Below are 13,885 nucleotides of genomic sequence, written 5' to 3' on the forward strand. Positions count from 1 at the left end.
CCATCCCATGGGCTGTGGTCCTAGACTAAATAAAAAGGAGACAGCAATGTAAGCACAAACTCCTGCCTCTTAACTGTTGTGTGAATGCGATGTGACCAGCTACCTCAAGCTCCAGATGCCCTGGCTTCCCTCTTTGATGGACTGTATCCCCAGATGGTGAGGCAAAATAAATGCCTCCTCTAAGTTGCCTTGTCAGGGTATTTTATCCCAATAATGAGGAAAATGAGTTATACACATTCTATATGTCTTAAAAACTATCAAATAAGAACACATTTATCTTTATAAACTCCACTAAATAGGTCTTTTTAGGCTCTTTTTGTTTTTCAGAAGGAGAAATCGTTCTAAGTCATATAAGCAGCAAAGGAAGTCTGACCTCCAAGCAGTCTGGCTGGATGTGGGGTCCAAGCAATGAGCCTTTGCACAGTATTACTTGTCTAGCTATAAGATTCTGTGCTTGGGTATTCGGGTTGGTGGGGAGGGAGGGGTTTGAGGTCTAAGTGTAAGTGTGGGGCCTGTTTGTGCTTTCACTGTTAGTGGTCTAGAAAGAATGTGACGTGAGTGCCTGGGAGGAAACCGAAAGGACAGAGGCCGCTGCTAAGGAGGACAACATGGAGAGGAGCTTATGACACCTCCCTCTTTTCTTTCCTCTCCTTCCACCCACGCCTGTCACTCAGCACCTGTAGATTACAGGTATTGGGGTAGCTCAGTAGACAGCCAAAAGGAAGAGAAGAATCATTTCTGTAGGGAGTGGTATTTGGGCCAGTTGTACACAAAGGCTCAACCGTTGCCATTTCTAGAAAATCAAAACATAATTACAGATACTGTGGCATGTGCCACCTTTAAAAGACAAACCCTCAAAGGAAGAATCTTTCATAAGAGAATTCTTGAGGAAACCACAAGGGATTAGAAATCACCACTTCTCAATAAATTTAATTTCTAAGGCTTTCCTTTTACGTTGCTTTCTGTTAAATTGGAAAACACCTGCCGTTTAGCCTGGTCATTCTGCTGATCCTGGAGGCAGCAGACCCTGCTAGAGATCACAACTCTTGGTCCTCACACAGACAACACCTTTCTAATTTGTCATGCCTCAAGACACAGGAGAAAAAGCACAAGTGGTTCTGCTTTGAAATGGAATTTTGGTCCTCAAATAAACAAATGAAAAGAAGCCCTTTGTGACATTGAAGCTTTAAAATCCCCCACTCTCTCACCTGTTCCATCCGGTGGTTTGGCCACAACGTATGGACTCTTTCTGTAAAACCCTTTGAAAACGCTGCATTGGCACCTTGCTGCAACCTGCCAGCACACTCCTTGGGGCCAAGCAGTCCATATGCTGCTGCTGCTGCTGCTGCTGCTCTGCTCTGCTCTGCTTCCTTCCACTGCGATTTGATTGGGAGCTGTTGGAGCTGTTGCTAGGGGCTCCTCTTCCCTCTAGCTGTGAGGGATGGCAATAAAGATGGCTGGATGCCGTTGACCATTGCCACAGGAAGCCAAGGTCTGGTTATTACCTATAAGGAGCCCTGGCTATGGGTCAGGAGGCCTTATTATAGTTTCTATGCCAAGTGCTCTAAAGTACTGTGACCTCTTGAATGAGACACTTCATCTTTCTAGGTATCAGTTTTTGCCTGAATGAGAATTTAAACTGGAAGTTTAAGAAAAGCTTGTAACTGAATGCTATGACATTTTGTAATGCCCAGTTGTTTTTGCTTCAAACGGTCATTAAGATGACCAAAAAATGCTATGTGGAAATTAAGGATAAAGGAGAAAAGAGGCATACCGTTTTAATTAAATCTGCGGATGGAAATAAATCGGGACATTCTACAATGATTATGTGACTGCTTAAGGGAGTCCAAGAGTTTCCTCTTTGGGAGGTGCGAGCTAATACACCCACAGAAATGATTAGGAACAGAGATATTTATATTAGATGGGAAACTCTGGGAAGCTAAGACTTTAAATCAATACCCAGAGGCGAGATGTGGGCAGCTGAAGATGTGCGAGAGAACATAGAAGCTGGAAATATTCCCTGTCAATGTTGATGATAGAATTACCATATCATGCTAGGAGTCAAGGATGGAAACCTATGCAATAGATAAATACATATTTCAAACATTAGGCCTGTGTATTCTCCACCACAGCCAATGGCTGAGTCATCTGGGATCTTTCGAGCACAGGTCACTTAAGACACGGGGCTGCGGGAGTGAAGTGTGTGTTGGAGATTGAGGGGTAGTGCTGGGTCTGGGTGTCAAGTCCTCCTGGCATCTCTTGTCAGCTGCAAGGAGGGTGCTCTCCTTCCTAGGACGCCTTACTGACTCTAGCCTGTGGCAAGTTAAGCACATAGATCCAGTCTGTGCCGGTGTCCCTTGCTATTTAACCAAGGACACCCCAGTTTATGGAAGGGACAGTCTATCTGCAGGGGGATGGCTTACCTCCTCTGCACAGCACTGCTCCTGATGGAAGGCTGGTGTAGACAAGTGTCATCCCATGATTCCCAAAAGGAATGGCTGCAGAACTAATTTTTTGCTTCCTGCCCACCTTTTAGGTTTGCTCAACTGACCAAGTGGACAGTGGAAGTTTCTCAGGAGAGAAAAATTACCCTCAGATTAAATCTGGACCCTGGTTTCAGTTGTAACTCTCTGCTACAGATGAACTCATAAAGTAGGGGGCAAGGGAAGAGAGGGAGGGATGGAGATAGGGAGAAGGAGAGGAAGAGGGAGGAAGGGACAGAGAGAGAGAGAGAGAGAGAGAGAGAGAGAGAGAGAGAGAGAGAGAGAGAGAGAGAGAGAGCGCCTTTTATAGACCAGTGTGTGGTAATCGGAGATGGGGTATTTCAGTCACAGGCCCCTAGGTAGTAGTAAGTAGATGCTACCCTGCTCTTACTCTCAACCTGCCCTCTGTTTTAGGAATCTTGACGGGTGATCGTTTCTGCAAAAATTACCTTGCCCTCTGGCAAAACAAGATATACTCATTCAACTAACCTTTACCCTCTGCGCCTTGCTAGGGAGCCTTTCTCTTCCAGTGGGTTCTTGTCTCCACAGGCCCAGGTGAAGCATCCTGAAGGGAAGCTTTGGCTCTCCCCGTCTTAGTTTGTGGTTTTGGGTATCATATTCTTCCAGAGAGCTTGTTACCAAAAGTCGGTAATACTCCATTCTTAGCGTTCTTAGCACACTCATTTAGGGACAAGGCTCCCGAATTTGCATATCGAGGAGTTCTTAGTGCATGTTAGCGCTGCAGTCTGGAGGCAAAACAATGCCTTCGAAAAGAGAATGTGTTGCTGCAGCTCATGCTCCCTTCTTTGCGTGTCTTCCCGCCCCATTCTTACTTGTGCAGTTTTCCCTTCAGTGTGGTGTCCCTTGCTTTTGAACTGCTTCTAACAGTCCCACTCCAGTCCGGGTCCTGAACGTATAGGAGGGCGGCCTCTCCCCAGCGTTGCGCATCTTGCTTGTCCGGGTTTACATCACTTTTCCACGCAAACGCTGCCTATTGCTATCGCTCTTGTCTGAATTATTCACTCTTTCCTAGGACTCCTAGCACCAAGCAAACTCTATTCTGCAAGTTTTGGTAGGGGGATCCAGCTCTCTGTTCTTCTCTCGTATTCATCCTCCAGGAAGCTCCCCAAACGCCCTGTAGGCGCCCCCGCGCACCAAATCCAGCCTGGGGGCTCAGGGCCATTCGGAATGCCAGCTCTGTGTTCATACTCCATCTGGCTCCTGCTCCATATAGTGGGGTTTCTCAGAGTGTCGAAAGCTCCTGTGTTGAGGCTTCAGGCGCCAGAGCCCAGAGGGGGGCGGTAGCAGCGTCAGGTGGCTGCTCTGCGTCCCTGAGCGCCACCCAGTTGCTTCCTACTTGGCGCACAGCCTGGGCTGGAGCAGGAGAGCTCCTGCACCTCGGCCTCAGGACCCGTGTCCGCTGGAGTTGCCGGGGCTTGGAACAGCGGCGGGATAAGCTGAGATGTGACCCCTTCCCCCTGATTGACATTGCCCACTGCTGTGCCTCTTTCTGCAAACAACAGCAGCGAGCACTTGTCTGGATCTTCGTGGAGAAAGGAGCAGCCACTGGGCGCTCGCAAAGCCGGGCAGAACTTGGGCTGCCCTGGGCAGCTGTGAGACAGCTGTGTGAGAAGGATGGGCTAGAAGACTGAGGGAGCAGAGCTAAGGAAGAGGGTCTTGGCTTGGGCTAGGGGTAGGGAGAGGGAAGTCGAGTTGCTCCTCGCTCTCTCCCAGATCCCGGAGTCTGGGTAGAGGGAGAAATGCTGAGCCCGCGTACGGGCTCCTGCCTCCGCGGCAGCATCTTCAGCAGCAGCCTCAGCATCAGCACCGGCGGGACAGCGACAGCGGGGGCGGCGCAGGCGCACTGTGCCCGGCGGAGCCTGCAGTTTCCCAACCCCGTGTGCGGCACCGCCACAGTCTGGGCAGCGGCGGCCGGGGGAGCGCTACTACCATGAACTGCTTGGTCCTCCTCCCCAGAGCTGCTCATCCCGGTCGGGCTGGAGACACAGTCAGGGGACCCCGCCGCCGCCGCCGTGCCCCCTTTTCATTCATCACCATCTCCACTACCTTTTCCTCTTCTTCTTCCACCTTTTCTTCCTGCTTCCCCCCCTCCCCCGCCGCGGATCCTGGCCGCTGCCCTCCAGACCCAGGATGCCGGGGGGCAAGAGAGGGCTGGTGGCGCCGCAGAACACATTTTTGGAGAACATCGTCAGGCGCTCCAGTGGTAAGGAGAGTTGCAGTTCAGAACATTCCCCACCTCCATCCGGATCACTGGAGCCCCCATCCCGCCCATCCCATCCTTCTCCTAAGGGGGGAGGGGGTGTAGACAGAGGTACCTGGTGGCTTAGGGTGGGTGGGAGTCAGGAAGGAGGTGGTGGAGGAAAGTAAGTTGCATCTGCTTCTTATGAGATGTACCCCCTCCCACTTGTCCAGACCTGAGAGTGGGAGAAAGAGAAGGGTGGGGGGAGATAGAGCGAGCGGAGGGTCATCAAAATAGGTTTGAATTGCACTTGGATAATGAATCTTTCCTTGTCCCATCGCTTCCCAAACAAGCTTCAAGCGCTGACCAAATTCTTAGAGCCAGGTTTTGGAGGAAGCTTTCCTTTCAAGTTGGGAATGTCTGGGAAAGTCCTTCCTCAAATTTAAGTCACTGGGGTAGCTTTCGGACCCACTGTGAGCATATGAAAGTACCCCGCGTTAGGGCGAGCAGTAGGAGTTGAACCTAAAAAAGTCAGTGCTTGGAACAGGGGAAGGCAGTTACTAGGGTCAAATTTGTGTTTAAAGTTTCACGTTTTTATTTTCTTCGTTGTGTATTGGTTCCTAGGCGACATTTCACCTTTTTCACTCGGGCAGAATGGTAGCAGCAAAGCCACAGTCTCCGTGCTTTTAACGCACTTGGGAGAAAGATTTGAACCACGCCATTCTATCTTGCTCCTGCACAGCAAGGCTGTCCTGCCTCCCAAGTGTCTTTAAAATACCACCAATTTTTGCTTGGTCTCCTATCTTCTGTATTGTAATCACTATGTATTTCACTTTTAAGATGATACATTTTTAAAAAATCTTCTGGGATTATACATTTTCTAGTTGTTTTTTTAAAAACTCTTTTGTATAATTTTAAACTCCACAAGCAAACTGTGTGGACTATCCCTTAAGGGTTTCTCTTCAGAATCCCGTCATGGAGAACTAGGAGAAAGATAATTGTGCACTTGGAGTTGAGTAGGAAAGCAGCGGGGATGTTCTGTACGGCTCTGTGATTCCTTGTCCTGTCAATCACTCATGGAAATTTTGTGTGTTTGGGGGGGGGGTGACATAGCCGACACAGCGTGGATCTTTCGTGTGAAAATGTGGTTAAGATGCTTAGCTGTGGTTGGGAGGGGAACACAGAAATATGATAACCAATAACCAGGCACAGAGACGGCCAGCTCTGAGGTGGTAGCTCAGACACCACTGTTTAGATTGGCGTCTCTTTGAAAACCAGGCTTGCAAATGTGTCCTTGAGATTGGGAATAACCTAAGGAGTTTTCTTTGAATGTCCATCTTGGAGTTTGGTTTGGAGCCTTGTGACTCCTCTTACTTCCACTGTAGGTCAAAGTGTGATTCTGTACAAGTCTAGGGCAGTGGAGGCAGGGGTACATTTGGATAAAAACAATAGCTAATAGTGCTGCACAGCGACTTAATCCCTGCAATATTTTTAGCTATCCCAGTGTGAGGTTCATGTGTACTTTCAGTTTTGATGACAATATAAATTAAAATGTAAGTTCACAATGACACGGAGCCTTGCTGTTAAAGCGGTCCATTTGCTAGGGGGACTGTAAAGATGATCAGAATTAGTAATTTCCAAAGATGTGGTGATTTTCTTTTGGATTTCTCTTCTTGAGTTGCTTCTGCCTCTTACTGTTTGCCCTTTGAGAGGAGTTTTCAAGGAAGGCCTTACAAAACCAGACCCATAGGGGCTCTGCCACTCTTCTAGGTGAGAAGAACGGCAACGAGAAGCCCTGGATTGAAGTTTATCATTGTAGCATTCTTGGTGGCACAAGGTTCTCAGGTTGGAACTGAGGGAAGGCTTTGGAACATGTCTCCATTAGATGTGGCTTGAAATGGAGATTTACGTTGTGTGCCTCGGGACTGTATACTCCCATTGCCTCTATTTTCTATCAACCAACATATGAATAGTTTATCTCTTATCACACGTTGGGATTAGAATGGTTTTCTAGCTGAGTGCTTCTGTCACTGGCTAACACCAAGTATGAGTGAGGCTGACCTGTTTTGACATGGAAGGGTTCCACCTTTCATTGTTTATGGCTAACTTTGAGTAGTATGAAGGCACAAAATCTTAGGATTTTGTTGGGGGTGTGTTAGGTATTTCAGAATTATGCATGTCTATATGTAGCAAGCACCAAAAATCCTCAGGAGTATCTGAACTGAGAACCGCAGGATGTAATTGTTCCACTTATTTGTGTGGGAGGGCTCTTCAGTTGTCATTTCTACCTGACTTGGCAGAGACATTGGAAAATTTATCCCACGAGATTGTTTAATTATGAGTAACAGATAAAATTCCCTCTAGGATTCTCATAGATGGATCAGGTTTGTCACACTGAACATTTAATCATTTACCAACTTAATAACACTGGGAATGAACTGTTGGCAGGGCTTTAGTGGGGACCAGAAGTCCAGGAGGCAGCACTCCCAGTTGATTGAAGAACTGAAGAAACACAGGCTGGCATTTTATATCGACTAGCTTTTCTTTCTCAGAGAATATCATACTCTTTTGAAAAGTCAGATGAATATGTGTGTAGAAAGAGGTAGAGTTGATATGAGATTCTACAGACAAAACTGTGGACAGGCATCCATCCAGACAGTAAAACAAATGCAGGGGAGGCAAAAGGTGAATACTGCACAAAGACTGACAGAGAGATGGAGAGAAAACCAAACACACACACAGGATAGAGACACACACACACAGACACTCAGACACAGAGGTACACACACAGGGTAGAGACCGAGACACACACAGATGCTCAGATACACAGGTACACACACAGGATAGACACACACACACACAGACACTCAGACACAGAGGTACACACACAGGATGAAGACAGAGACACACAGACACTCAGATACACAGGTACACACACAGGATAGAGACACACACACACAGACACTCAGACACAGAGGTACACACACAGGGTAGAGAACCGACACACACACAGATGCTCAGACACACAGATGCACACACAGGATGGAGTCAGAGACACACAGACACTCAGACACACAAGTCCACACACAGGATGGAGACAGAGACACACAGACACTCAGACACACAGGTGCACACATAGGATGGAGAGAGAGACACACACACAAGACACTCAGACACACAGGTACACACACAGGATGGAGACAGAGACACACAGACGCACAAGTACACACACAGGATGGAGACAGAGACACACTCAAACACTCAGACACACAGGTACACACAGGAAAGAAAGAGGAAGAGGGAGAGGGCAGGAGGAGATAGAGATAGAGACAGAGAGGATGCACAGAGAGAGACAGGGAGAGAGACAGAGACAGACAGATACAACCACACACACACACACACACACACACACACACACACACACACACACACTGAAGAATGGAAATTTAACATTTGTTTTTGTCTATGGCTAGCCTATGAACCGAGAGCTCAGGAAGTTATGAGTCTATCGGACAACTTTCTGGTAATACAGAACAAATGAACAAGAGGAACGTCATATTTTCTCATAGTTTTTGAAGCTGAGGATTTTATAATCAAACTCTGAAGACCTCAGCTGCAGTTTCTAGGAGGAAGTGCTATCTTTCATGTGCTGAGTGGCCACGTAGCTTCTCTCCTGCTGTTGTACTCTCTGCTTCTTTTTTCCCCCTATCCTTGTTTAGTTGAGTGTTTCAAGGTAGCATTGCAAGTCATTACTGGTGACTATGTCTATAAAATAAAGCACTGTTGTGTAGGATGGATGCATACACATTTTATAGCAGCCAACTCTCAAAATAGAAGAAGCAAAAAATGCGCCCCTTCAGTTTTAAGATCAAAAACTTGATAGAACAAATAAAAGGAATATGATAATTCTTAGCTCGTAAACACTGAGAGTATATTATTTTTCCAAGAATTTGTAAAAGTCAAAAGTATAAAGACAACAGGCGCATTTAGATAAGCATTAAAAACAGTTTTTTAGTTTTGATTGACATATTTATAGGCTGTGGTGTAGTATTTCAGTAAACAGGTACAACGCAAAATGATCAGATCAAGGAAAATTGTGTATCGACCTCCTTGAACATTTAGCATCATTTTGCCTTAGAAACAATCCTACTGGCTGGTCTGAAACATCAGATTGTCAACCATAGTGAAGTTTTAAGCATATATTTGGATTTTTGGATCAAAGTGCGTAATCAAGAAGGGAAGGTTTGAGAATTGTGTGCAAGTTCATCTGAGAAACACCACTGCAGAAGGCACCTTTCCCGAGTAGCTATGGATCAAATCTGTGTTTGACATCGTCAGCACCTGCTCACTCTTTACATGGTCAATGTTCATGTAAGATATTTGTTAGTCTAAACTAGGCTTTAGAGAGATGTAAGTTTGCATGTAGAGTTAAATACCTGAGAGATTTTTAGGTGGAATATTAGTTAGAAAAAAAATTGTATCAAAGCCCTCAATGTGCTGTCCCCATAGGCAGTGTATCTCACCCCAGCACGCTCTCTCTCTGTATCCCTGATGAATAGCTAGCAACGACTAGTTTGGGGGACTGTAAATTAGGCTGCCATTTTTGAAAAATTATAAATTCAAATTAATGTGTTTTAGATGTGAAGTTATTCACTAACATTAAGTACATTAAAAATTAAGGTTCTTTCACTTCAATAAAAAACTAAAAGTGTTATTTTTCTCTTTGGAGGAAAAGGACTCAGGAAAGAATGAAAGAGAGAGAGAGAGAGAGAGAGAGAGAGAGAGAGAGAGAGAGAGAGTTTTATGAGCAGCTCATCTTTTAAGAGGTCTTTAGTAGCTTCAGTTTTCTAGTTCTAGAGACAGTGGGCTGGGCAGGCATTCCCTTTACTCTGCCACCTCTCCCGTGTAAAAAAAAAATTCCCAAATCATTTTTATGCTCTAATTGATATTAAAAAACATGGTGGTAATATAAGAAACCATCAGGCAAAGAAATAGTGATCTGTTATCAAAAAAAGAAAAACAGCTTTATTATGAGCCAACCAGGAAGGAACATTACAAGGCAGCTGGTTTCTGCTGGTCATGTCAGAAAGTGAATGGCTTGCTGTAACATCTAAGACACTGTTCAGAAAATATTGATAAAAACGCACATTGGTTTCGAAGCATTGGTTTACCTAAGTCTTATAATGCACTACTTTAATGCTGAAAATATCAAAGAGGTTGGAATTAGACTCACCGCTTCCTAAATTATATTGATGAATAACCAAGAGCATCATCTCACTTCTTAGCCTGCCCTGCATTACATAATGAGTGCTGTGCACTGCTGGCTAAGGGCTGCTTCTCCCTGTACACTATTGCCTTCTCTAGTGTCTTTTACTGGATTCCAAAAGAAGAATGTATAAAAAAATCCATGTACTTAAACCTCTTTCAGACAATCTTCTAAAAATAATTTCATTATATTTTTAAATGGAAGAGAGTAGTAATGATAATTGTAATTGATAATGACTGAGTGAATTTCCATGCAGAATCTTTAATATTTAGTCAACATTTGTCTTCTGTTTTCATTGTGATGGTAGCTTGGAGGACCAGTGTTTTTACATTTGGAGGACCAGTGCTTTCACACTCCCTGGAGTGAGTAGTCAGTCTAGGCAGAAGTTGTGTGGCCACCAAGCTTCGGTGGTTACCATGTACCACAAGAGGTCACTATAGGTTCTGTCATGATTAGTGATTAGCCAACATCATTCCTTTTTCTCTCTTCCCCTAGACCCTTCAATTATGATTGGGGGGTCTGCATGATTAGCGTTTTTGCATGAAAGGAAATATATAAAATACAAGACAAACAAGAAAGTCCAGTGATATGAGATACTTCTTTTAATTATTGAAATTTATTTAAAGTAGTAGCAATTATCTTAAGACTCAATAAATCATAGTAATAAAATAGTAAACATTGACATTTGATATTGGCTAATCACACATCACAGATAATTATAATGTGATATTCATAAGATATGGTTTAGACTGATAGGTAACTTATACTATCAAATGAAAATTTAATTATAGCACACATTTTCAGTGTAATAGCAATATATATGAAGTACAAAGTTTCCAGGAAGGTTCATGTGTATAAAGCCTTATCCCGGGGAGACGGTTAAGTATTTTACTATTTCAGCAGAGTTTTTCCTATAGCATATGTTTTTATATAATTTATATTGACTCGAGGAAGAGGTAGAGTCAGTTCATATCCACACTTTGTTGAAAAGAGAGCTCACAGATTTACAGTTATTTCCATAGCCCATGTGTGATTCTAGCCTTTTGATGTTTCCCAAAATTTGAAAATAAAGTTCAAAGCTAAAACAAATTATCTTCAAAGTTCTCCAAATGATTCAACTCCAGGAGGCATGATTAGGAATGTATTACTCGGAGAGGTTCAGTTTCCAGTGTTGTCTTACACTACCAGTGTAAGAAGCCAGACCGAGAAATGTGTGATCAAGTTAAGACAGGTATGATTCTTAGTATAATAAATTAGTATATTAGACATTGTCTTAGCATTTGGCTATATGGATATTAGGACCTAACAAAGTTACACATTTGTATGAGGTGTAGGCAATATCTTTGTAATATGCTAGGTTTTCATAGGGAAAGAAACAAGAAAATAAATAAAATAATAAATTAATAAAACAAAATTAATAAAACAGAAAAGAAAAATAGTTCAAGGGGCAGGAGAGGTGGATCAGCAGTTTGAGAGCACTGGCTGTTCTTCTAGATGACCCTGGTTCAATTCCTAGCACCCACATGGCAGCTCCCAGCTGGCGGTAACTCTAGTTCCCAGTAGATCTGGCATCTTCACACAGACATATATGAAGGCAAAACACCAATGCACATAAGATAAAAAATAAACTATTAAAAAAAGCAATTTGAAATTTTACTGAAGCTGATTTTCATTCTTTTTATGTGATCTGGTCCAAGCAGAGAATTGTCAACTATTAAGTGTAAAGTCCTACAAACCTCGAGAAGTAAGCAGTCTGAGAGCTGAGCTTAGATGTGAAACCTTAGAAGTTTCCAGCTATAACGATGTACATACAAGGTTACAGAAGCTTAGGAATGTCATGCCATCCCTCAAGGATACAGGTCACACCTGCACCCAGTCCCTTCCTGCTCTCCCCTGTGCCACACACAGAAAAGTCTGGTTGAATAAATGCGATTTAATTTTGACTCCTAAAGTAACCAAGTTAATAATTGATTTTTTCCAAACAGTTCTGATTATGTCCATAAAGTGAGGTGGCTAAGTAATTATGTGGCTGAAGATGTTTATTTAATTACGGTGTGTATCTGAAAACAGGAATCATACAGCACAGGGTGCATCAGTGGTACCCGTGAAAGCATGCTTGTACCATAGTTCAACTTGATGTGCAAACAAAATATTCTCTACCCTTTTAATTTTAATCTTCAGAGGGCTGAAGTGCTGGACTGTTTTATATGGGAAAGAACTCCTTGCCAATTTTCATATTATAATTAAATTATTTTGAACAACTCTGCAGTTAGGAGTTATTGATGGTGTGTTTCGTCTTTGGAAATCAATCCTTGCCTGTTTAAGAGAGTTTTACTGGTGGTTGAAGCAGCTTACGATCCAGCAAGCCAGCTACTGATTGCCAAATGTAGCTAAACATCGATCAACTGACTTGTGTTGCGGGGAAAGTTTAGCTTTCTTTCCAATTTTTTTCTGTCTCTGCACTTCTATTTGGTGACAAATTAAAACACAAAGAACTTAGTTTGTATATCTTATAGCACTGTAAGGCTAGTGAGGGTCCACACTGAGGGTTACACAGTCTGAGAGTAAGTTTCCTAAAGACAGTAACTACCTCTCTGCTCGACCTTCATGCCATTTATAGTGAATTATTTAATTACAGAACAGAATCTAATTGAATATCTACTATGTGCTAGGAAGGGATCCAGAACAATGTCATTGTAATGTTTCTCTTTATTTTCTTTTTTTCTGTGAGGGGAAATGTTGTTTAAATCTTTGGACATCCCATCTGTGGTTGGTAGTCTTTACTTTTGCCATTTCCTTCCTTATCTCTTTTCACGAATAATTTCCAGCTTGTGAACATCCCCCGCACCGCCCTCTTTGCACACAGGTTCCCTTCACAGCTCCCCATATTCTCTCTCTCTCCATACTCGACCCTGTTTCCGTTCCCTCATCCTTCCCTCTCCTTCCTTGTCCTTAGAGGCGTCTGTCCCTCCCTCCATCCCTCCTTTGCTTGTCCTCATTCCACTTTCCAGAGCAATCTTGTCTGATGTCGGGGTTGGATCTCTGTCTTTCTGGTCCTGTGTGGGCTGGTGACATCTGGAGTTCTCGTCTTGTGCTTCTCACACACCATGTAAACTGTGGCCAGACTTGAACTTATTTATTTTTGCTCTTAAATCAATTTTCTGTGACATTTTCTCACTACAGTCTAAGACCACTTTTATATTTTTTTTTGTCCTGCTGTTTGAAAACCTTAGGTTTATATTTGCCTTCCCACTCAGTACAATGTTAGTTTTACTACCCAAGGAGATGGTAAGGCTTAAGGGGTAAGGATTTTCTGTTCACTTCTTTGGTAGCTCCTAAAGATGGTGTGTGCCCAATGAGTGAATGTAGGGTCATCACTGAACAGCCTCAGACAGCAGCTAACGTTCTATGTGATCAACGTCCTATGTACAGCCCCAGAAGGAGAATGCCTCATTAGCTGAGCTCAGAAACAGGGCTTCTGGGAGTGAGGACCCAATTAGGGAGACTCTTTCAGCCTCCCTAAAACAACTTGACTCTACTGGGAGAGCCCTCTTCAGGGTGGCTGATAATTTTATGAAACTCCGCTGGGCATTTGCAAGATTTCCGTTCTTCCTATCTGGCACCATCTCCCCACCACTTGCTGGCCTCATTCCACAGTGGTGACTGAGGCTCTCCAGGATTTTTAACCCAGAAGAGCTATGGAGGAGATGGGTGGACACACATGTCCCAGATAGTACACTGCACATTGAAGGAAGCGCTTACTCAGACTTGCTTCTTCATAGTTTCTTTGGATAATGTAAAACATGGGAGTTTTTTCTACCTTTTTGACCTAATGAAGGCAAAATATTAAATGACCAGAAGCCTCTAAAATCATTAACTGAGCTTGAAATCATGGAACTCAATTTCCTAATTTGTAGACAAACCCCAATAGACAGA

At 43.7% G+C, this 13,885-nt stretch overlaps 1 protein-coding gene across 1 annotated transcript in view; it reads left to right on the forward strand.

Annotated features, from left to right (window-relative positions):
• The first annotated feature begins 4,634 nt into the window (after window positions 1–4,634).
• Kcnh5 (potassium voltage-gated channel subfamily H member 5) overlaps window positions 4,635–13,885 on the forward strand; it is a 286,746-nt gene continuing 277,495 nt past the window's right edge. The window contains exon 1 of the mRNA XM_038337552.1: window positions 4,635–4,707. Coding sequence (XP_038193480.1) covers window positions 4,635–4,707 — 73 coding nt within the window. The remainder of the gene's footprint in view (window positions 4,708–13,885) is intronic.

This window comes from Arvicola amphibius, chromosome 7 (assembly GCF_903992535.2).
Source record: "Arvicola amphibius chromosome 7, mArvAmp1.2, whole genome shotgun sequence".
Classification (NCBI taxonomy): Eukaryota; Metazoa; Chordata; class Mammalia; order Rodentia; family Cricetidae; genus Arvicola; species Arvicola amphibius.